The sequence below is a fragment of the Erigeron canadensis genome, chromosome 3 (genome assembly GCF_010389155.1).
Source record: "Erigeron canadensis isolate Cc75 chromosome 3, C_canadensis_v1, whole genome shotgun sequence".
NCBI classification, from domain to species: Eukaryota; Viridiplantae; Streptophyta; class Magnoliopsida; order Asterales; family Asteraceae; genus Erigeron; species Erigeron canadensis.
The window spans coordinates 29,536,451-29,563,155 of NC_057763.1; the positions used below are offsets into that span (position 1 = coordinate 29,536,451).

The 26,705-nt window shown below is 28.0% G+C and overlaps 2 protein-coding genes across 2 annotated transcripts; both read right to left on the bottom strand.

The window, feature by feature from the left end:
* Positions 1-12,224: 12,224 nt before the first annotated feature.
* LOC122591867 lies at positions 12,225-12,680 on the bottom strand. Its single transcript, XM_043764096.1, has one exon. It carries the CDS (start codon positions 12,678-12,680, stop codon positions 12,225-12,227), a length of 456 nt encoding a protein of 151 aa, XP_043620031.1.
* An 8,869-nt stretch (positions 12,681-21,549) lies between these two features.
* LOC122591868 (peroxidase 10) lies at positions 21,550-22,935 on the bottom strand. Its single transcript, XM_043764097.1, has 3 exons — positions 22,732-22,935; positions 22,457-22,648; positions 21,550-22,128 (listed from the first exon to the last, which is right to left on the bottom strand). Exons 1-3 carry the CDS (start codon positions 22,933-22,935, stop codon positions 21,550-21,552), a joined length of 975 nt encoding a protein of 324 aa, XP_043620032.1.
* Between the last annotated feature and the right edge of the window lie 3,770 nt (positions 22,936-26,705).

Here is a 26,705-nt window from a genome sequence, read left to right on the forward strand (position 1 = left end):
CTCCACCCTATTTTTGAATACTTATTCTTTTCTCCACATTAATTTGTCAATACAATCATATTTGTTTTATGACCAGCGACCCAAATTTATCTACAATCGACTACTATCTGTCCATAATGTAGGGTGTCTAGACTTATACCCAAAAACTTTGTGATATACAATCATATTTATACCCCTTTCATCATAATGAAATATATATCCAATGGTTAGTGTGAAATTTTAATTGATATGTATCTAATCATAAATATCTACACACCACCGCACTCGATAGTTATGCATTTTTCGTCCACAAGACTTGAACCTATAATTAACTTATGTTTTTAATTAAAGTCATCTTAATCATTAAGGGAAGAAAAGAATGGAAAAAAAATTTTCAAGACTTGAACCTATAAATATCCATGTACCATTTGATACTACTTTAATAACAGACTATACAAACACGATATTCACAAGATTGATAAATTGATCAAAAGTTATAATATGATTATCAATTCTCAATCATTAAGCCAAAAAACCTTTTGTTGTTGTACATATTGAGACGGTATCAATTAGTACTAAAAACTAAGTACATAAGACTGGGTCCAATCCCCATGTGTGCTCTAGTTTCGAAGACGACTTTTTTCCATATATGTATATATATATATATATATATAAGATCATCATCTGTTATAAAAATAATTAATGACTTGTACAACGACTTGTAATTTTTTTAATATATAGATTTATAAATAATCTTTTCTGATAAAAAGATGAAACTATTAACCAAAAAGTGATAAACTTAATGTCGCTTTTTCTTAAGCAAATCATTTACATGTAAATTTCCATCAACAATTTTATTCTTTTTCTATAGCCAATGACGTATAAAGAATTGAGTGTAGCTAAATAATAGTGGACTATAATAAAGCTCGATGATAACAACCTTGATAATATTACTGATTTATTAAAGAAAAAATCAAATAAAATATAGCATTAAATGTATAACAAAGACAAGTCACGATCATGGTGTTTAAACAAAATAGGAAAGCAGAGCATTGATATCATCTACTACTACGACCATATATCACATGCTGCTTGCAAGGTCAAAAAATAACAAAAACCATCTTCGAAATATCGTAACTATTTCTTGCTTGTTCCACCAATTTCACTCTGATTTTATGTTTATTATATAATAGAACTTATTATATAGTGTTAATTTATTGGATTTATATGTTATAACTTATAAAATGTTTAATCTACTTTATGTACGTTTTAGACATTTCTTTTAACGAATACTTAAATGTGTTATCTAATTTTGGTTGATTTAGAAGGACGGAACTAAAATTTAGTTGTTGGTTACCAAAACTTGTACCAATATACACCAGAGTGGCAGAGTGTCATAAACAATGGTTAGGATAACAATGACCGGTGACTTTACGATGAAGCTCGTCTAGACGATGGAAAGCTTTCATTTGAAAAGAAAATTTGCAAATTTAACCTTCAAAAAAATTATAATCGAGATGTCCTCGATCACAACATTGAGAGTTCTAGTAAAGAAATGATAAATAGGCTTAATTTTGAGCCAAAATAGAAGCCTAATCATTTAAATTACACATTTTATCTTTTTATTATCATATTTATTGATCTTGTCCACTTATATATTTGGGCACACTTTAAACTAAATAATTAGGGTATGAGGCCCATCTATTATTTCTTCAAAGCATATATCATATTGAACAAATTGTAATATGTATGGACAATTTTTTATATTTGTTACAAAAAGAACAAAAATAAAGATTTAAGTTAAGGTGACAACTTGCTAGATGCCTTTATTACAAATATAAAACCATTATCTTGCCACCTGCAAACTATAAATTGAATGATCCAAAAACCACACTAGCCCCCACGAGGCCACGACTTATATATTTTATTACCTAAGCTCTTATATATTACACTTTTGTAATATGCATAGTTGTTGACTCGTAACTTTTTACTCGACTCAAAAACATGATTTTTTGACTTATTTGACGCAAAAGAGTCAGAACTTTTTTAAATATTACATAATATAGTATATTATGTATGTGACGTGTTCAAAAGCAAAATATAAGTTTATTATCTTAATAAATTTACCAAAATATTACATATTGAATAGTTTTGAAACATAAACTTATAATTTATCTCCAAATTCGCAATAAAATAATCAAAACTCTATAGATAACATACAAAATAATGTTAGAAAATATGTATAATATATACGAGTAATATATAACCATATTTATCAAATTACAATAATTATATAAGTTTGCGACTCGTGACTCAGTCCAAATTCACACAACGACTCGTAAAAGTCTGGACACAAACGAGTCACATAACGAGTCGACACTGTTTTTTATGTAAATCGACTCATAAGAGTTTAACAGCTATGATAATATATATTATATAGCAATAACTATTAAAACATTAGTACATAACTATTGTAATGTATTAATAAGAGTTTAATAACTATGGTAATATGTATTATATATCTAAGTTTAAATAAATAGGGGTTAGGTATTGTAAAACAAGTATTATGGTAAAACAAATAAGACAAGATCTTGACCCTTAGATCATGGTTAAATTGATGCACGAAGATTCACGAAGCAATTGATGTATGATGATTTTCATGATGCACGGTGATTATCACTGAAGAAAAACCTATTATTTTATTTGTTTTACTTTAATAGTTGTTTTATTTTACCTAAAACCTAAATATATATATTTATGAATTGCAATAGTTGAGTTAAGACTACTACAAAGCAGTAATTATTAAAACATTAGTACATAACTATTGTAATGTACTCCCTTCGTCCAATTTTAATTGTCTTATTTTGACTGATCAAGTCTTCTCCGACTTTGACCTTAAATATCTTTGTTTGTGTTATATATTAGTTGATGAAAGTTATATTAATGAAAAGTACGTTTAAAACTCAATCAATTTATATATGTTATATCAAGTGTTATATAACACAAACAAACGGTCAAAGTTGAAAAAAAGACTCAAAATATCAAAATAAGACACTTAATATCGGACGGAGGGAGTATTAATAAGCCCTGAAAAATTAATGTTGGATTGGTTTCAATGAGTTCCACAAATCTAAATCTAAAGTGATGGCTAATAAAGATAAATATGGGTGATGAATGAAAATTAAGGTTAGTGGGAGAAATGCAAGACAATGGCATAGTGACACTCACCATTGTAGGAACTCACCACTTTGTGATTCTAAAAGCTTTAGTTTATCTCCTAAAAGGTTAAAGTCTATACTAAACCAAGTAATTAGAATATTAATTGCTCCCAATTCGAGAAACTCAAACCTATGCGATTGCATCTCCAAAAGCTCACTTTTTCGTTTGATCTTTTGCATAAAAATATGAATCTTTCTTGGAGTTTTGCTACTTTTGCTTTAGTGTAAAGGGCAAATAGTATAAAAGATAATTTACTTTACTCATTTTTTTTTTGTTTTAGGCATTCTAATCTATTTTTAATCATAAATATATGCAACACTATGAAAATAAATTTAATAAAGTGAAACTTGTATTAGTTAATTTAAAACCACAACTTACAAAGTGAAACTTGTCTCTTGTCATATAAAAGGTGAAAACTTACTTAGACCTAAGTAGTTGTCTTAACCGAACTTGTTACTTTTAACGTTGAGTAGATGTTTCTAGAAAAAAACCAGACGTGTGCTTATCAGGAATTTAACCTCCACCCCCATTTATAAAACTTTGGTGAGTCACTACATAAAACCATAGGTCATTAATTATCATTTAGTTTACCTTTGTTTAACTTGCTAGTTGCTATATTGCTATGTTGACATTGTCTTTGCTTACACGAAATATCAACTTCATGTAATAACCAATGTACAAGTGAGATGATGCTGATCTTTATTGCTCCTAAATACTCGTTTTTCAGTTGTTTTACTCACCTCTATTTTCTAACAACAAATCTACTCGTTGGACTATGGTTTTCTTCTTAAAAGGCAAAAGTTTCTAGCAAATTAATATTTTTAATTAAATGTTTGGCCAAATAAACAAAACCTCTAGCTTTAAAAAGAACTAGACAAATAAATCAAAACCTAATATAATAATAGGATTGGGGCCAAATTGTCTAATAGCAAGTGTATGTTTGACGTATAACTTAAAAAGGCTTACGCAAATTTATGCGAATTTGAGCTTATCATTTTAATACTTCAAGCTTCTAATTTTCTTTGGTACATAAAACAATCTACGAAAACATATGTTTTTTAACCATAAATTTTTTGAAGTAGTTTTTAAGAGTCTGTTTGTTTATTTAGGAAAATGATTGATTCTCCTAAAACTTTAACCTAATAATCCTCCTAATATTTTAACACTTTGACATGTGTAATCCACTTATTATCTTTTTTCATCACCCTTTTGATTTATTCATGTGACTTGATCCTATAATTAGGAGGATTATTAGGTTGATCAATTAAGATGATCTATCATTACTCGTTTATTTATCCTGAATTACATCAAATAATTTTTAAATGATATTGTTGATATAAATTAATTACACCTGATCTTTTACCTCAGTTTTTGGAAAAATCTCCTTTTAGGTTTTGTTTATTTAGTTTTTATTTTATTAATGTTTTTATGTGGAAGCTAGTGGAATTGTTTTCACCAAATCTTAGTTTGGTAAATGAGACCCAACATTGTAGAAACCGGAGGTAGAGTCCCGTCGGCTTCAAATGCGGTCGTTTCAATGACTTACTACACATGCATTTGCTGTCTGCCATACTAAAAATTGTTCCCCTTCTTTCTTTTTCTTAATCACTAAGATAATATATATGAATATATCTTAATGTTAAATGATCATTCTCTGTAATTACTACTTAGTATTTAGCTAAGGCCGGGTTATACTTACAAGAGTGTAATAAAATTATTTAAAAATATTCATTTTTAATTATTGTGTATATATATATATCTACCAATCTACCAATATATATATAACAAGATTCTAAATTCATTCATAAATATATAGGAACCTTTAGATAAACTTTATCTTTGATTTATAATCATTAGATCAAATTTAATTATTTCATCTTTAATTAATGACAATATTAATACTTATACTTTATATAATTAGTCAAAATATATCCTTCCTATATATTACTTTTAAATTAGTTATAATAGCACATGTATATTTTTAAGTGTTAATAAAAACACATCATGTCGATTTCTATTAAATAAAAAACATTTGTTTCATAATATATATTCAACAAGGGTCTTTTAATTCTGAGACTTTTTTTATTTTTGTTCCTCAGCCGTAGCCACTTTTTTAGCTTGTATAAATTTTATTTGTTTTTTTGGTAATATATATAGATTTAGTCATTTTTGTTCCTCAGCCGTAGCCACTTTTTTAGCCACTTTTTTTTGTTTTCTTTTATATTTTTCTTTTTACTTTTTACCACATAACTTTTGTTTTTTAAACTTTTATCAGATAAACTTTGTTTTCAACTTTAAGTCTCTTAACTTTTGTACCATTTTCACATAACTTTGTTTTTTAAGTCTTACTTAGAAAATTTTCTTTTATTTGGTTTTTCCATGTAACTTTTGGTTTCTAAATTTTGCTACTGAAGTCTCATTTTCTTATTTTTGACCACAACTTTTATTTTCCTAACTTTTGTCACGCAAAATTTGTTTTTGGTTTAATGTTTTTCTAACTTTTGCCACAATAGTTTTGTTTTTATCCCGGGGCAACGCCCGGGTAGAAATAATATATATATATATATATATATATATATATAACAAGGTCCTAAATTCAACCTTAAACAAATAGGAACCTTTTGATGAACTCCAACTTTGATTAAGAACCATTCGATCAAATTTAATTATTTCATCTTTATATAATGACAATATTAATACTTTTAGACAAAAGACCCCCTTAAAATTATATCATAAAATATAAATAAATATAAAAAATATATGTGTCGTAGGCAACTTTCCTTCCTTCCTTTATTCATGTGTATAATTTAATTATTAAGTTGAAATATTAATTATTCAATTTATGAATCTTTTGATTATTTTAGTTTAAATTAATTATTTATTAATTAGGTAATACTCTCTCCGTTCCATATTAAATATTTTATTATTACTTTTTTAGTTTTTTTATTTCAACTTTGACCGTATATTTTATTTGTTTGTGTTATATAAAACTTGATATAACATATATGAATTGATTGAGTTTTAAATATAATTTTTATTAATATAACTTTGATCAATTAATATAAAACACAAATAAAGATGTCTACTGTTAAAGTCCGGAAAAAAAGAGACTTGGTCAGTCAAAATAACTTTAATTAAGAACAATTAGATCAACTTTAATTATTTTGATATATCTGCATTGTCATTGTACTTGTGTTTTAACGTTTTGCTTGAATAACTTAGTTATCCACTAAATTATTAAAATTTAAATATCAATCTATATATCGCATGTTGCGTTAATCTAAAGTTATGCATAATATCATTAAAATTTTCATTCAATTATTTTTCTGATATATAATTGTGATAGCTTACTATAAACTTCATATTTGTTTTTTTATTCTTTATTAAAAAGACCGGTTTGACATTCGGTACAGTTTTCAAAACATTAAATAAAAAAATATTAATTAATGATATAAAACTAAATACTTATAACCATATTTTATTACTTTATATGATAAAAATCCTATAAAAAACATAATTTAATGAAAATGTATTACATTGAAAAAGAAAATTTTATCAAAAAAAAAAAAAAACCAAAAATGATTTTAAAGATGAAAAATGATGTAAAATATAAAAATATTAGTTTTTATAATTATATCATTAAAAACATTAATTATTAATGTCTACAAATTTAAATAAGAAAATAATAATCATTTAAATCTATTAAAGTAAAATTAAATCTAAAAAAGTTTAAAAAAAGAATATGACATCATCATTTGATCTAATTACTCTAATTAAAAGTTGAACTTAATCTAAAGGTCCATATATAAATCTCTAATTATGAATTATGGTTTTTTTTTTAATATATATTTAGAAAATATAAGTATAAACTTTGGAATGTTTCTATTTTGATCTTCCATGTCGTACGTACCGTAATAATAATGTAAAATAATAAAAACACATAAATGAGCAACCTTATTTCAACAAGTGCTTTGAAATCTTTCATCGCGGTATCTACTCAGAGCCCTAAAATCATTTTTAAATAAATAAGAACCATTTGATGAATTTCAACTTTGATTTATAGCCACTAGATTACATTCTTTAATTTCTTAATTAAATAATAGTGATGCAAAATGTAAATTAATGATGGAAAACAAAAACATGTATATTATTGATGGAAAACAAAAACAAATGTAAATTAATGTTTTTATAATTAAATGTCTTTTAAATTAGATATTAGTGATGGATGATGTAAATTACTAATAGAAAACAAAAAATGTAGATTATTAATTGAAAACAAAAAGGTGTAGATTTATGTCTGTGTCAAATACACGAGTTGTTTATGACATTTTTAAGATAAGACGAATTGTTAAATATGTAAAATTTTAAATGCAAAAATGTAAGTAAAACCAAATAAAAAGTGTATAAATCTAAAACATATCAATATATTTTTTAATTTTTTTTTTTATTGTAATATCTTAAAATCATCCTTAAAATATTAAGGAGTGTTAGATGATTTTCAACATTGATTTATGTTCATTAAATCACATTCTTTAAGTTTTTTAATTTGTTAAAGACAATATTAATTCTCACACTTTAGATGATAAGTCAAGATATATCTCAAGTAAATCAAATATTAATGATGAAAAATAAAAAATTATAAATTGGTGAAGAAAAACAAAAAAAAATTGTAAAGAATGCGACTTTCGAAAATCATAGTAAGATTTATTTTATGAAAATCTAAATATTGTAAATTGATATAAAACAAAAAAGTGTAAACTTTTACCATTTGATGATTTTTAACATTAATTTATGGCCACTAGATCACATTCTTTAAATTTTTTAGTTCATTAAAGGCAATATTAATCCTCACACTTAAGATGATACGTCAAAATATATCTCTACTAAAATAAATATTATAAATTGATGATGAAAAACAAAAATATGTAAATTAATACAACTTTCAAATAATTATAGTAAGATTTATTTTTTATGAATCTAAATAATGTAAATTGGTTATTAGTAAACAAAAAAGTATAAACTTTTTTTAAAATATAACTAATAATTAATTTTTTTGATTGTATTCATTTTTTAAATAACATAATTTACTCACATGTTTAATTATTTAATTTAAAGAAATCAAAAGTCGTGATTGATCATTAAAGTTAGGTCAGTTACTAAGCACTTAATAATAGTGATTATGTATTGCTTGTTTTTATATAATTCTGAATATAATCAATAATCAAGTTCTTTGATAAATGCATATTTTGTCGTTTTAAAAAAATAACTATCAGGAAAAACTATTAATTTTATATTGATTCAAGATTTAAACATAATGATTTTGATTTAAAATACTATTGAAAGTAATCGAAAAGTACATTTTTCTATCTATAAAATGGTACAAAAGATAAGACAGTTCCTATCCGTTTACCTAAAAAAATATCAATTGATCATAGATAAATTGGTATCGCCACCATGTTACCACATGAGCACACAGATGAAGGCTACACGACACATGTTCAAACCTTGCCAAAAGCGAGGAAGAAACTATAGTGTATGATCTATGTGTAAAAATGGTGAGCCACTTAGGCATAAGTTCTATGTGGAGTAAATTATAGATATTAAGATATTAAATGAGACTAGATGATTCAAACTCATCTACCTAAAAAAAACATTTTGTATCTACATAAAAAAGAAAAATAAATATCAAATTAAAAACAATTTTTATATACTTTTTTTTATATATAAAATGAAATAACTCATCTTATATTTCTTTATCTTCCTCATATTTTTTTCTTCAAAATCCCTTTATCTTTATTTTCTTTATTTAGTTTTTTAAACTAAACTTTTTTTATTAGTTATGGATTTTTTTAAAAATATGATTTTGGTTTTGTTCAATTGATATGTCTTTGAATTTTTTAAGTTTTCTAAATATGTTTTATATTAAATTTTATTTTTCTTATATTTTTTATATTAAACTTTTTATTTGTCTAAAACTTATACATTAAAGTCAAATTATGATTTTAACTGAGTAGGTAAAAGCATATAAGTTTGTCTTTTTGAAGTTGAAACTAGAAGAAAAAAATGTTTTAAAGTTAGTGCTTTTAAATTGAGATGAAAAGTATTTATTTTTTTTTAATTGAGAATTGATATAGGTGTGATGATATTTTGTATAAGACTAATTTTAATTTTGTTAACTTTTCCTTATGATAATTTGTTTAATATATATATATATATATATATATAGAGAGAGAGAGAGAGAAGAGTGGGTATGGAGTTGTTATGTACCCAACTTGAGTGAAAAACCTTTCATATACCAATATTTTAATATTTTGAATAAATGTTTGCCCCCCATGATTTGTATGGTTTAAAAAAGGTATGTGAGAGGTTTTTCACCCAACTTAGGTGCTTAATAACCTCATATTCCCTCCCCTATATATATATATATATATATATATTATACTCCAATAAAATTTGTATGTATTCACATAAGCATTAAACTACGTGACAAAATTGTGAAAAGTGAACCTAATATAGTTATATAGCTTAAGGATAAGCCAAATATATGTTCAATATATTCTTAATCATTAGTTATATTGAGTTTCGAACTATCATCTAATACAATAAAACTTTATGTTTTTTACTATACAGAGACATTTGTAATATTAGTTTATATTTTAACTTTGATTGTAAATGTAATAGATGATTTATATCATAATATATCATTAATATGTCTCTCGCGTATTACGCGGGACAATAATCTAGTATATATATATTATGGTAAATATTATGTAACTTACTATTAATTTTTTTAGACGGCTCTAATGATATATGTTTTCTTTTTCAACCAACTCATGGACTTATTGATAAATCTACAACATCTATTAGTCATCTACAACGTAAATATTATACCACACAATGTATGGCTATAATAAATAAAAAACAATTGTCTTTTAAAAATATTTTTAGAAAAAATGTAATGTAACAAGTATATAATTTTACTTAAAAGGTCTTTATTTTAATTATGATATCATAAATAATTTACATTATTTTTAATTAAAAATAGGTCACAAAATGCTTATTTAAAGTTATTAATCTTTTATTTATAAATAAAGAAATTATTTTATATAATATATAATATCCTTTTATGTTTTGTTTAATGTTTTGTTAAGGATATTATATACTATATGGTTTTGGAGTGTTTTATTAGAAATAAGAACCCGTTTATGTGATAGAATGAAAAATCACCTCAAATGCTATATATGTCTATCATTTTTTTCTTCTAAAGAGGTAAAACTCTAATTTCATATATCGAATTGCTTTTTCTTAATTTCTTCTATGATCTAAAGTGTACTTTGAATACTCTTTGTGAGTTTTCGTGGTATGGCTTTTATTGTCAGGTGATAAAAGGAAAATAAACAGAAGACATTAAGAGGTCAATGAATTAATTCCGATAAAGTCATAAAGCCTTTGTGTTAATTTTAGTATCAATAGACAATTTATGTGATTAAATATTCTATTGTGTAACAGAAACATCACAAGATGAGATGTTTTTCTTTGGAATTTTGTGAGATTTCTGCGAGTTTAGAAGGCTCAAAGTTGAGAGCAAAATTGTAACTTGACATATTTATAGAAGTCAAAATTTAATGTTATTGGAATTTTGATTAAACAAAATTAACTAAATATATCCAAGAAAACTTCTACTAAATCATGCATATCTGGCAATTTGATAACCGATTTACCGCTACTTGTTTTGGGCTGGGCCAAATGTTACTAGTGGGTCAAATATGGTATTTAGCTGGACAATAAAATTAAGTGCCGTTTATAATACTTACGTTGATACATAACTTTTTTGAATCAAATTCATTGATAATTTAAATAAAAAAAAAAAAAAACCCTTGAAACTATCTAGTGGCATAACAAAAATTTACAATTTAATATTTGCTGTTTAAATTTAAATATGGACGAGTTAAATAAAATAGAATTAAGGTGTCCAGCAATATATTACAAAAAATATCTAATATGTCCAAATGTATGTTCATCTAACTGCATGTATTTTGAAATAACTGATAATAATAGTAAGTCAAAAATGAGTTGAGTTGAATGTAAAAACCTCTTTTCTTTAACATAGATCCTCATTTTTTTGTAAAATAGCCACATGTCTTCTCAAAATCGTCTCTCTAGTCTCTACTTTTAGTAGAGATTGAATTGCATACATCTTAGCCCAGATGGAATTAGTAATTTTTTGATTTTTATTTTTTAAGAATTTGTTAATGACAACTCGTCATTAATGATAGTTTTGGCTGTTAGTATAATTTATTTAGGTATATTAAAATTTATATTTTGTTATATAAAAATTCAAAAGGGTTTTTTTAATGTATTTATAAATATTAGAGTAATTTTTATACATGTAACAACTTACTAATACCAACCCGTAAAACTATTTTATAATCATAAGATTCGATGAACATACATGTAGCCATATAGGAAGTTACCTTTTTGACTTTTAGTCTAATACTTACAAGAATTTCTCACGTTTCTGAAAAGAAAAAAAAAAGACCCAAGTTGGACATGTAAAAAGTTGGAAACTATCCCTATCAAATAAGATTCTGCTGGTATTTCCAAAGTATAACATGAGTAACATAAATAAAGTTCGGGATAAGTATCCTGTAATAATTTAACAACTTTTGAACGAATGTCCATAGTAAGAAATAACTAAAGTTTTGTGTATTGTATGTAAACAACTTTAAACAATGTTTATTGTATGTAAGAAAAGATATGTGACAATCATATAAAGGTGTCACTTGTCTGGTTTTAATTGGTTGAATACATTTTCTTACATACAACACACACAACTTTAGTTATTTCCTTTTATAGATATTCGTTCAAAATTATAAAGTTTTTAGCACTAAATGAAAAACTTAACATCGAATTGGTCTTTACTCAAATAAATCGCATACAAAATTCCATTAAAAAATCAGACAATAATAATAATAATGTATGACATTTGTATGATCCGAACCAAACCAAACCAAAACCCAAACACCTCAATTCTCATGTAAATTTTGTTGTTGTTCATGTGGTTGTTTTTCTTCTTGTTCATGTAACACTTCTTCCGTGTGTGGCGGCCCATCATCTGCCAGACTATCTGGCGGATCAGCCACCACACCAACTTCACTAACATTGCTTCCACTTCTCTCCACCACCACCACCACCGGTACAGCCCTTGGTGCCGGTGGGCCCAATCTTCCATCAATACAAGTGGAACATTTAGTCTCAACCCATCCTTCAAAATCATATTGCATGTGGCCCATTATTCGGCGGCCCGAACATAGCCTGCCTATCATTATAGCAACCGCACCCAATACCATGATTACAGCTAGTACTCCTATTACGGGTCCAACTGACCCATGACCCGAATGTTGGCTGTAAGCTTGTTCTTGGATTACCGGCGGGAATGGCGGTGGTTGTTGTGTTGGGTCCATTTCCGGCGTTGATGACATTGTTATATAATTGCAAAATTTGTGTAATGAGAATTTTTTGTCAAGTGATAATTAAAAATGTGAACTTGGTTTGCTAAGAATGTTTATAAGATAATTTTAAAACAACCCAAGTTCAAAAACTTGAAAATGAGATGGTGATTAGGCTAAAATTAGGAAATATAAAATGGGTTTTTTTAGAAATAGAATGAAAGCTGGTGTGATTAAGAGACACCAAAATTAGAAATGTGACAATGGGTGTGAAATTCCCGGTAAAAAATGTGATAATTATGAGGTGAATTAAGAAACACAAATTGGGTTTTCAAGAAGCCAAATGCAAAAATTTCACAATGAGTGGCATCTAAAAGAAATGGTTTTTCAAGAATCTTTCACATTGAGTGCTTGTAAGTGTGTGGGTGTTAAAATTCCCAAAAGGAAGAGTAGTTTTAAGCTGAACCAAGAAACAGGAAATGAGTTTTGAAGAATCTTTCACATGAAATGTGTGTATAAATTTCCAAAAAAGAAAAGAATTTATGTTCTATCAAGAAACCTGGAAGGGGTTTTTAAATGGGTAAATTTTCTCAATAAGAAGAGGAAATGTGGAGCAAACTTTATTAGCAAAAAGTGTGATTTGAAGAAATCTTCACATTTGTGTGAGTAAGAACTCCCAAAATAGAAGGTTTGAATGAATATAGAAAAATTGTGCAACTGAAATTGCAAGGGAGAGTTCACATTGAAGGTGTGGATTTTGGGTGGGGGTCAAGGTAAAGGATCAAATGAGAGAGGGCCATGAAATGTGGTGAAGTGAAGTGGGGCATCTAAAGGACATTTTATGGGACATTATTATATGAATGAATAGCATTTAAAAGAAAAAAAAATGAATGTATTTTGGGAGTCTACAAAAGTTAAATCATGATTGAGGAGTGAAGAAACATAGAGACTTATTTGATACTTTTATGTCCTTCTTTTGTTCATAAGTCATAATCACATGATGTTTGAATAAAAGTTTCATTTATATACTTTTGAAACTGACCATGATAAAGGGAATGGTACAAGAAATCAATCAAAAATAAATTTGATCTTGACTTTTTTGACTCAATTGTTTTCACTTTGAATAAATAAATTCAAGGTCTTTAAACCTTTCTTATTGGAATGGAGTATCTTATATTGAAGCCAAATATCCAATACGCACACTTAAGATGAAGAAAAGGTGTTTCTAGTTTGCTTGGTGTAGATTTATTATATTGTAACCGGGATTTTATTGGCGTGTTTTGTATGTATGTTTAATGTATTTTTTTGCCAATTGTCTCGGTAGCGTGTTAATGGAGTAATATTTTGTTGGGGGTTAAAAAAAACAACAGATTCGTAACAATCGAAATAGTCCACATGCTTTTGAGTAATACTGTATATGGATTTAAACAATGTTTTTCCGTTGAAAAATTTGTTTATAATAGTTGCATCTGTTTAATGTTTTCTCAAGGAAAAGAAAAGGTCAAAAGGAGAATGGTGAAGATTTGTATGTTACCGAATCTTGGGGAAGACTGGAGAGTAAGGGGAATCTATGTATTGTTGGCAGTCCATCTGACCTCTTGCTCTTGCAGGAAAAGGAACGCTGCTCCATCATCTTTTATTCTAGAACGAATTGCATTTTTGGTCCCTGTATTATCACACCTTTTACAAGTTTGATACAAATATGTGCAAAGTCGTGAAACGCATCCCTGTCATATTATACCTGTTGCAATTTTGATCCAACAGTAACATTCCGTCTATTTTTACCATTAAATACATCATGTACCCCTCACGTGAGGGGTAATACTGTCTTTTCATATAAACTAGGACTATTTCCGCAATAACAAAATACATATCTCATCATCTTCATCATCATCAAACACACACACAGATATTATATATATATTACATCACTCATATCTATATCAATCATATACCTGGAAAATCTTGAACACAAAATTATTAGGTACTACTAAAATAAAAATTACCAGCAGTATAAAATATATTCCCTTTACACCAATCCATCATCATCATACAACCTGTATATTACCTAATTTTTTATTTCTTTTTATTTCTTTTTTGGTTGAAACAGTATCTCAGATTCTGAATAATACTAATAACATCATAATTAGTAATGTTCAATCTCTGATGCGCCAATTCAAGATTAACCACCCAAAGACAACACACCATAAAGATGCATTTAAGTACCGATTTGTTGAGAATAACTCCTTCATACTTCACCTGGATCCACTTCATGGCATTCTCCTTTGGACCAAGGATGCAACAGGTGTGATATGACATGGATGCGTTTCGCGACTTTACACATGTTTGTATCAAACTTGCAAAATGTGTGATACCACAAGGACCAAAAATGCAATTCGTTCTTTATTCTATGCCTCCAATTACTTTACGTGAAAAAAATAATCAAATTAGCTAATGTGGCACAACAAATTGTACAAGATGTTCAAGCTTTGGGTTTCTTATGGCTAACGAATCGAGCCTCTAAGTTTAACCAGGAGTGGAATGACTGGAGATGCTTTAAAGTCGTGTAAATTCATTGTTGTTTTTTATTTTTATCTATTTATCATTATTATTATTATTATTATTATTATTATTATTATCTATACTACTATATAAAGCAAACTGTCCTTCCCCTTTAAGTAATTAAGAACCTGAAATGACCATATTACCCTTCTTATTTATTCACTAATTTAAACATCTTTACCTATATACCTATAATACCCTTAATAAAATAAACTACAACATAGATTCTCCAATCCTTAAATAACCATATTAACCCTTACCGCCGCACATCATCGCCACAATTGCCGCAACCACACCTTTGTCGTTACCACCATCACCGCTGCATCGCGCGGGCACCCCGTCTCGTGTTATATTACAAAAACTTTATTTGTAATTTTTGTTGGTGTTGAATGAAAATTGCCTTTCCAAAAAAAAAAAAAGCTGATGTGGCGATTTCTATATTAATTATAAAGTTGTATAATAAACCGTATGAAAACATACATCATCTTTTATCTATTATGCTGAACAACTTTTTCACGCGGATTATTATTCACTAAATGCTTGAAATTAAGTGAACACCACGATGTAAACATTGTTATTAGTTTTTATAAATTTCTCTGTATCTCAACATGATAGCGGGTTATGAATTGTGATTACGGTTAAACCGTCAAAACTATCTCGTGTGTGTTGGTAATGAACGGATATGGTTTATTTCGTTTAAAAGGGTATCATCATAAACCACAACACTTAGAACCATGTTTTATTCATTCACCAGTTTCAATACTCATACGATATACGGTAACTATATATATTGTATCATAAAGAAATTCAAATATGTGTCTTACATGCTTTGTGAGCACGAAATAAATTGTGGTTAAAATAAGCCGATGATCGAATCTAAATTATAATAAACAGTAGTGATAAAGATAACATATGTTTAATTAGAGTTTGGATTCATCTTAAATTTTTATAATCACATCAAAATCGGAACTTGTAAGCATATTGGATGACGACAAATAGCCTTTTGATTTTGGATCGTAAACTTAAATTTATGAAGTCTTCATGTCACTACAAATAATGTTACATTTGTTCACACTTTTAGTGAGTGTGAACAAATTAAAAATTTTGTCACGCTTTTATGTGTGTAAAAATATATATAATTAAAAATATGTAGAAATTTCTCCACATTAAAAAGTGTGCAAAATTAAAAATACACACTTTTAGTGTGGACTTTCATAATTATTTTGTAACACCTCATTTGTCCATGTTACATTGTGAAAAAATTTCTACACACCTTTAATTCTACATATTTTTATACACATAAAAACGTGACAAAAATTTTAATTTGTTCACACTAATTAAAATTTAAAATTGTGGACAAATGCAACATTATTTGTAGTGTGTTAATAACTCTTTATAAGTAAATATAAGTAATTGGAGTTGAAAATTTGAGAATGAAAAAGAGACAATTTATTAATGATAAAACGATCAATCAAATAATGTTATAATGTCTTTTGTATTAATAAGTTAAGAGTTAAAGTTTAATTCTAAGTCTAATAATGAAATTGAATCTATATACAATTAAAAATATTAATTTAATAAAATAAATTAATTAAAAGAACACGTATCGATCAAGGATTACGACACATGTCGTTTTAAAAACATCTCAATCATGTTTTAGTTTATTGGTAAGTGTCAAATTGATTAATTATCCTTTACTTGTTTAGCTTGATTAAAGACTCTTTTACTATCGTATAGTTAACATTGTCCTGATATTGTGAAAGATAGTATTAATTGTACCTCTTTAGGCATTTCCCTCATAAAAACTACTCGTATTACTTCGATAATGAACTATCGATTTTCTTTATTAAACTACTTAAGTAACTGATTTTTAATATGATATATTTCGTAAATTAGAATTTCTTAATGTTTTAAGTTCTAATTATATGTTTTTATTGTTTGTTCGTTTCAAACTAACATTAAGAGGCTAATTGCTTTTATGAACAATGAGTATGATTGTATGAACAAAGTTGTATGTACATTTATTCATGAATTATTCATTAAGCTAAACGAATTATATGTACTTGTTGGATTCAATTAACTTTAAACCCTAGTTATGATTGCTAATTTGTGAAGCATTTGCAACTTGTAAGAGAATCTTTTCGAGTGAAAAGAAGAAAGACAAAGTGAGTATGTACCTTGGCTTCTGTGGTTAGTACAACCACAATTCAATATTAAGTTATACATTGGCCCCTTTATATTGACAATGCATGACAAATTACCTCCCTTGACTACCTTGTAAAATTCTTTGATCCTCTTTTATCGTTTCTCAAATTTGTACTTTGTACTGTGTCATTTTTCAACCAAAGTTCAGTTTGTCTTCTTTTGTATTGTTTCTTTATACTTTTTCAGTTTATTCTTTTCAAAATCCCAATATAAAAGTCAAACACTCTGACCCTCCACATATACTGTTAATTAAAAAAGGCGGCTGGTATCCCGATCACTTTTTTAGTAATTAAACCAGACTATTTGCAGCGATTATCGCTGCAAATAGTAGTGTTTTTGTCCATATCCAACTATTTGCAGCGATTACTGACAAGGATCCCGTTATTTTTTGCCAGATTTACCATTACAGACAGGGGGCCTGCACTATTTGCAGCGACTATCGCTGCAAATAGTATGTGTGGTCTAGATACAAAAAAAGCTTGGTTGAGATATGAATCCCTTTAAAAAAGGAATACACATATAATGTCAAAAATATGAGTCCTATATTCAAAGAAAAGAAATTAATCTCGATATAATGAAGAGGCGTTTAAATCTTACACAATTAACGAAAAAGGGAATATTAATTATGGAACATGCTCGTTTATCTATAAAAAAATGATGGACAGTTTTTTATGGAGTTTTTTTTTTCCAAACTAGTGGAAACAAGTATTTACCAAATTAGTATAGTTTTAAAATATTTACCATTTTAGGTTGGAACTTAAGTGAACAATTTTTTTTTATTAAGTTTAAAACTAATTTAACATTACTTTACCCGCTATAGTGTTGTTATGCAACTTTTATAAAAATAACAATAACATTAATTAGTTTTCTTACAACTTATACGCATGTAATGACTGTCAGTTTTTTTTTATGTATTTTGGAAAAAAAAACCAATTGAAACTTTTGGTCAGAATGAACTGAATAATTTTGTAATGGGATTCAAAAACGTTATCAGAATTACATATTTACAAATATATATATATATATATATATACGAGTAACACTTACACTTTTGGTTAAAATGAAAACAATAATATGGACTTTTGGTTAAAATGAAATGAATAATCTAGTAATCGGATTCAAGAATACTACCATAATCATCCGACTTTCAAATACCGCTACAAAATTTTAATTTTTAAAAAACCATTTAAAATTAAAATTGGCTGAATGGGTCGGCATGTGTAACCCTCAAGATCTTATGCAAAGTTTATCTTTTATGATTCAACGTCTAAAATATAACTACAAAGTCATATTTCGGTAACAAATCAAATTCTAAAAAAGATATTTAAAGAATTTACTTATTAGTTATAAAAAAATATAAGAAAATTTTAATGTAAGATGATTGACGAAGGTTATAAAAAGATAATATAAAAATAATAATTTGTGAAAAAGATTATTTAGAGAGTTTACTCATTAGTTATTTTCAGTAATTTTAAATTTCAAAGTTTTAATCAATTTCATATAATAAAATATAATGTAAGATGATTGGGGAAGGTTATAAAAAAATATTTGTTTGTAAAAATTTAATGTATAATGATGTAATACCATAATACTATATAATGTTAAATTAAATTTTAAACCAAAATGGTAAATATTTTTAAAAACATACAGATTTGATAAATAAAATTTCCAATTATACTATTTTGGAGAAAAACTCATTTTTTATGTATCAAATAAACTTATACGAGTAATTAGTACGCTTTACAGCATGGTAATTTTCCTTTTAAAATATGTGTCATCATTAATAATGAGTTTCCAAATATATATCATTACACATAATATTTGTTCAATTTTTACCTCAGTATATGAGTAAGTGAGTAACTAATATGTATGTAGCATAAAAAAAAATCTTACATGGTAATAAAAAACTTCAAATGTATTCACATAAACACATTGATATAACTTTATTTTTATTTTTTTGAATAGTACATGGATATATATTAAAGAGTACATCATTAACATCGGGATTTTTGTGCAAAAATGTAAACAAGTTGCTATTACAAATTCACAATGTACTATAACATATAAACATGTATTTATTCTATAGCTTACTAGATGGGTGCCCGCACGTTGGATATGGAAGAAAATGATCGGAGTGTCGGTGATGATGGACATTGTCACACTGGAAAGTGATAGTATGAAAAAAAAGAGACAAAGAAATGGTGTGAAGTGAATGTATGTTACTTATTTTAGGGTTAAAAGTAATTTAGAAATATTATAAAAAAGTCTTAAATCTAACTCTCTTTATAATAGTTTATAAATTATAAATATAGATAGATATAGATAGATATAGATATCATTTTTATTAGGATAAATATCAAGAATTTGTATGGATAAGTTTTCCTCTAAAACCAATGTTAAATGAAACCAAAACCAATGTTAAATGAAGCCCTTATTATGGGTATGGTAAGTTTTCCTCTACAGGATTAAATTTCTTATCGACGGGTTTAAGTTGAGGATTTATTTGGCGAGTGATCTCTCTAGTGCGACCCGATTAATACAACGTATGTTATATCTTATGATATTCACAAGTTATTAGCAAATCCCTATTATTATTATTATTATTATTATTATTATTATAAAATGCAAGTAGTTGCTAATTAATGTGCTTTACTTAAGTTTTTATGACATTAAAATGTAAATGTTACACAAATGGCCAATCAAGATATATATTATTTCAATATGCTTACTTTTGTAGCATAGTAAAAAGGTTTCATATGAAACGCCGTGACTTTTATTTGTAGTGGGGTTTTGGCACAATTTAATACTCGTAGAACTTAGAAGCATAAGATAATCGTTAGGAAACGATTATATGGGAAAATGCTAAATAAGACAACAAAAAAAAAATGAAAACAAATAATCAAACACATTCGAAGATAACAATATATGTATTACAATCAATTTTATGGTTTCTCATAGCTTAGTAAAGCTTTTAGGCCACAATATACTTTCGACAATAATACACGAGCATGATACTCGCGCAATGCGGCGGCGGTATCGGCGACGACAATTTAGTGGTGTTGGTGACGGGTGGTGATGACATCGACAATTGGTGTCGAGTGATGTAAGTTGATGTAAAGATAACAGTGAAAATAATTTATAGATAAGGACTTAGAAATGTAAATTAACAAGATAAGAATTTAGAGTGTAAATTAATTTATTAAGGGTAAATTTGATAATCTTTAATACGCCTTTCCATAAGGGGTGTTTATTAAGGGCAATTTTGTACTTTCGTATGTAATTATTGTGTAACACTTTCTATTTTTAGGGGGCGAATAATCTTTGTAAAGGAATATAAATATCTCTAAACTATTAACTTACAAATTGTCTAAGATTAACGCATGAATTCCATTTCTACTATTTTGTATCGCATTACACGTATTTTAGCAGTTTACATGCAGAATAAAAAAACATTAGATCTCCAATGGGTAGTTTTAAACATTTTGTTGGAAATAAAACCAACAAACCTTAAAGCAAATTAAACTACAAAGAAAACCAAGAAGAAGAAGTTCCCCGAAAACTAGCTTTGTTTATTAATCAAGTGATTTTCGGCTTACATTAGAATGATTGGGGTGTCTACAATCAGCCTCCCCCCTCCTCCTTTTATAGAGGAGGGGGAACATCCTAGTCTAATTACAATATGGAAACTTTCCTAGACTTTCTATAAACCGGTTTAGCTTGTCTTGCACTCCTAGCTAAACGGTTTCCTACTTCTAGTCTTATAACATTACCATATATTAAATCATAGTCCTACATGAATAATAAATTTACTAATATTATTTTTACACATTTGTACTGATTTTTGTTAATTAACGAACGATGCTTACCTTCAAGAACCGTATAGACTCTTGGAGCAACATCCAAATGATTCAAATAACAAATTGTCAAAGTTAAACAATTATTCTTGGGAAAATGATAAGGCTATGTTTAATTTGTCTGGATAATGTAACAGTTTTTCTTAAAATATGCATAAATATCGGAGGATAACAATTGTATACATGTTTAAGTAAATTTATCATAGCCAGGGAGGCTATGTTTACCGTATTCTTATTAATTCTTAAGCATCTAAATTTTAACATCATCACAGCCAGATAACTTAACGATTCACCTTACCACATTTCTTCCTAATTTCACCATCTTGCCCTGTGATCACCCCTATATTACCGAGCTTCACCATTGATGCTGCAAAATCCATGTTAAAAAGATACGGGTCCATGCTATAAGACTTGACCATAGAAGCAGTTTGTGGATCACTCATCAAGGTTTGATCGGATTCAAGTAATCCAGCATTGTTTACCAAGTTCTTATAATATGCATTGTCAAATTTGTATGTAGTCACTACGTCTAGTGAATTAAGGTTCGTGTTTGATTTGTCAACATTAGGACATGAGGCTTTCAAGTTAGAGGCTAAAGATGAGTCAAGGTTTGGGTCAGGTTGGCCCGTTCCTTTGAAGTTATACAGTCTGTGTTTAAATGTGAAACATTGAGCCAACCCGATAGTGTGTGCACCAGAAAGAACCACGACATCCTTCAAATCAAGCCCTACTGCTGCAAACTTAGCCGTGATGTTTGCTAAAGGCTCAAAGGGTGTTGGCAGGTTCGTGTTTGCTGCTTTCAGATTTGCTGTCAGCCCGTCTCGCCTGCCAAGTGCAACAAGCCAGCTTGGCCCTCCTGACTGTACATAGAAGATTAAAATTTTTAATCCCTTGAATAGGTGTGAAAGTTGACTAGGATCTTGACAGAAGGTAGCAATATCGCGTTTAAAGACATAACATCATGATTATATAAGATGATTTTTGTTATCATACCTAACATACGAATCATATATAGATATAGAAAGAACAAAGTTTTTTTGTGTCAACCCAACCCGCCCCTTCTTAATGAATACAAAAGTTACTCATTATCCAACCCACCCATTTGTCCATTTTTAATCTCTATGGATTCCAGATTTCCAGACCATGTAACAAAAAATGTAGCAAAAGTTTCAACTTCTACTCTAGTACCAGAACGACGGCTTCTCTAGCTGCAAGAGTCAATATGTCCACACAAGAAACAGTTAACGGGCAAGCCCTCTCCACATCAGCTTTAATATTGTCAATAACTTCAAATCCACGAACCGAATTGCTGTTTGGGCCTGCATTCTGCTCTCCCTTGAAGGTTTTGGTATCATCCAGAAGAATAGAAGCGTCACAACCCTGGAACCAAAAAAATCAACCATTAAAAACAGTATTTTTCACTAAACAAGATTATACTTATATCCATAATGACAAATACTTACGTTAACAAAACAATCATGGAAATGCAGACGAAGAAGTGACGCAGCTATTCTGGTGTCGTTTTTCATAGCTGCCCAAACACCATATTGAACAATCATGGGTAAGTTAGGACATGATGAATAATAATAATAGTAGTTAAGCTGGCCATTCGCTAAGAGAAATGAACATGAAACTAATAAAACGACTACGGAGTTAATCTGATGCATTTTAGTTCAAATGAAAATCGACGGCTTTGAGAAAGTTAAGGTTCTTGTTAAGATTCTTAGTGGCTATTTATAAGCCAAAAAAACATAAGAATGAGAAGGTCAAGGCATGTTCATTGGACGGGCGACTAGAGTGGCATCGCCATTACAGTGGTGTTCTCAACCTAATGGCCATTTTTGTGATGTCTGTAACTAAACAAAACATACTTTTAGCTCCATCATCTAGACAAGATAAATTAACTAATGAGATCACCATCCTATCCTCTTTTTCATTAAACAAAGGCGTAATTGCAAAAAAGTCATAAGCACACCCTTAATTATTTAAAAGAGTGAAACTAATTAAAGTATTGCTAATTTATAAGCAACTTAAAACAACATTTTTAAGATCGAGCAAATTCACAATATTATTTGTGTACATTTTTTGCTCAAAAACTAGCTTTCATCATTAGCAAACAGCACCATTACTAGTTTCTATATATATTCATATATCTATGTGAAAGTTAACGTTTCAACCACGAGTGATCCTTCCATTCAAGCAACATACGTTATAGATTCCACGGTTTGGATTCCAGATAGGCTCCACTAAAAGCCACCTGATCGATCCACTACTTCATTGTTTTATACGGCACTAGCTAATTCAGTTATTTGAACAAGAAGGTGACAAGGATGCAATTGAAGTATTAAACAAGTAACATTTTTTACAAAAGTTTTAGCATGTGCTAACATATATAGACTTATAAAATTGCTAATTATAAAAAGATCGATGCAATGAATATGAAACATGTCAACCCCACAAGAGTGAAGATGCTGAACCTGAATAAACTTTATGTAAGTGGAGGTGCAATATATATGCTCTCTGGTAGGCAGTGGACTCAGTGCTTACAGGAGATATGCTATCTAAAAGTGCCATTTCTTTTGTAATGAGACAGATATATTCAACCTTGAACTCCATAAGGTTTTAATTAAGACAAATACATTATGCTAAAAGTTGAACACTCTCCTACGTTTGACTCATTTTGGCCGGACGTCCTTATAGAAGCAGTCTCTCTACCTTTGGGTAGAGGAAAAACTCTATACATCTCATCTCCCCCATACCCCCGCTTATCTATGCAGGGACTGGGTCTTGTTGATGTTGTTGTTGGTTTTAGCCATGTAAACGATACAACTAAAACAATATATCATTATGATGAATGTATAGTTACACAATCACTAATATAGCTTCAATCACCTAAGCCATTTCTTCCTAACCCATATAGTCCATGTACCGATGGCATAAATTTCTAAAGGAGTCCTTTTGAAGGCCCAGTTCTTGAGATTCACGGGCTGATGAAAATGTAATATGAAACTGGGGGTCCATAACTGGCCAGGAGGCGCAAGACCCGGTTCTTTTGGGATCGTTTCATACATTTTAGGGAATTTCTAGCTAACTCAGTAGAGAAATCCAAACCTAGTAATCTTTTAGAATTAAAATAAATAACTCTTCTCAAAGGTACAAATTCATACAATTCATACAATGTTTAGCTGTTGAATTCGTAACCATTTTTTAGAAAAGTCATTCAGCTTAGCAAAACATGCATATTTTATATTGGGATCTATACCACTAAGGCAAAACCCTCATGGTGTTGTAATTTTTTTTTTTAATTTTATTTTAAGTTAGCGAGCTATTTAAAAAGGAGGTGATCTGTACACCACCAGTTTTTTGCGATACACCACTAAATATGCATTATTGTGTTGTACAGTACAACACTGTAAAGCACAGTTAGTGGTGTATCGCCAAAAATTAGTGATGAGATCGTTCCCATTTAAAAAAGGTTAAATTTAATCTGATTTTTGATATATTTCCATTTGTATTTGACTTGCTAAGCAAAGTCACTTGATAGCATCAAATACTTTTAAGAGTTCTTTGTATTAACAAATTTGATTTTATATATTTAAAAACAATTGTGCTTAACAAACAGATATTAATGAAATTAATATTACAAGTTTTAACCTTTATAATTGCAGCTTGATGATTTTTTAAAAGCTTGAAATTTTTTTATTATTATTTTTTTTATCTTAAGTCTCATTTTTTTAGTTTTTTACATTTAACGTAAGTCGTAAGCAAATAAGCTAGTAAAAGAATGTTTAACTGTTTAAGTGAATATATTATGTAAAAGTTTCATTGATAAGGCCTCGTTTTACAAGTTTGCATTAGGCCCAAAATGATTAAGACAGCCCTGCAGCTTAGCCCATTAGGACCAAGCCCGAACTCCTCTCATTGGCCTAATAACATATTTCACAGGTTATGTCTCTTAAATTCGTCAACAAAGATGTATGGGAAAGTTGAGATGTAACAATATCCTTCCTAAAATAAAGATGTTGCTTTCAGTACTTACTTAAGGAGTAATAATTGAATCTTTGAAACAAAGATATTAAGCACTTGATCCAAGTATGACTTGTTATTGGCCTTTACAAGTTTTTGCTAAAACGAGCTATTAATATATATTTTAAAATTAAAAGTATGAAAATTCGTGCAAAGAATAGTAAAGTCTTATTTTATTTCTTTGACCCGTTTTCATTTTCTTAATGAGACACTTTATTTTTTTTTGTCCATCTTATATTCTTAATTTTAGGCTTAACAAATTATGTTTTGATATTTTAAATTACTTCTATTTTGTTTACAAAAGATCACTTAATTTAATTACATATTATTATTTTTTAAGTTTGTAATATTTTTAAGATTATTTCATCTTATTACAAACGAACTATTACATAGTATATATACACATAACAGTAGGGTGTATATTTTGAATATATATATACACCTAACCATCTCTGAAAAAATTTGTTTGCAACGGCCATTTTATTTCTTTGGACCCGTTTTCATTTTCTTAATGGGCCAACTTCATTTTCTTTTGGACCCATCTTATATTTTCAATTTGGGCTTGACAAATTATGTTTTGATCTTTTAAATTGCTTCCAATTTGTTTACAAAGATCACTTACTTATTATAAGTGCATATTATTATTTTTTAAGTTTATAACATTTTTAAGTTTATTTCATCTTATTACAAATGAACTATTACATATACAAATAACAGTAGGGTGTATATTTTGAATATATACACCTAACCATCTCCGAAAAATTTGTTTACAATACTTATTAGTTTCAATGTTATTTCGGTTGATGTTTTATTATTATGGATTATTTTTGTTTTACTTTCTATTTTCAATGATTTGGGAAATTAGCTTTAACTATGTTTGTATTATTATTTTGTATTTTTGTTTTAAATATTCTACTTTCATACTTATTATCTTTTAGAATTTATATAATATATAAATCTGTTATAAAATTATACTGTCGATTTTTTCTAATTTATAATTGCTTACTTATTAAAAAATCAATATCATCTCAGCTTTTAAGTTATATAATGTTTCTAAAAGCATGTAATAATTTTTACATAATACGGAACACAATAAATATAATGTCTCTCGGGGCAACGTCCGGATAACATATCTCGTTAAGAAATATAAAGAAGTTATATAACTTGTTTTAAACTAGCTATTAAACCATTTCAAACATGTATTATATCAGGTTTCGAATATTTTACTAAAAAAAATGTATTGTATTGTCAGATTCCGAATATTTTACTAAAATTACATAAACGGGAACCAAACAAGCAATGAGATTGACCCCAATTCATAACATCTTTGTCTAAAAGATTCGATTTGTTTGGAAAAAGGAACATATTGTCATACAAACACACCTAGAATATTGTGTTTTTAAATGGGATT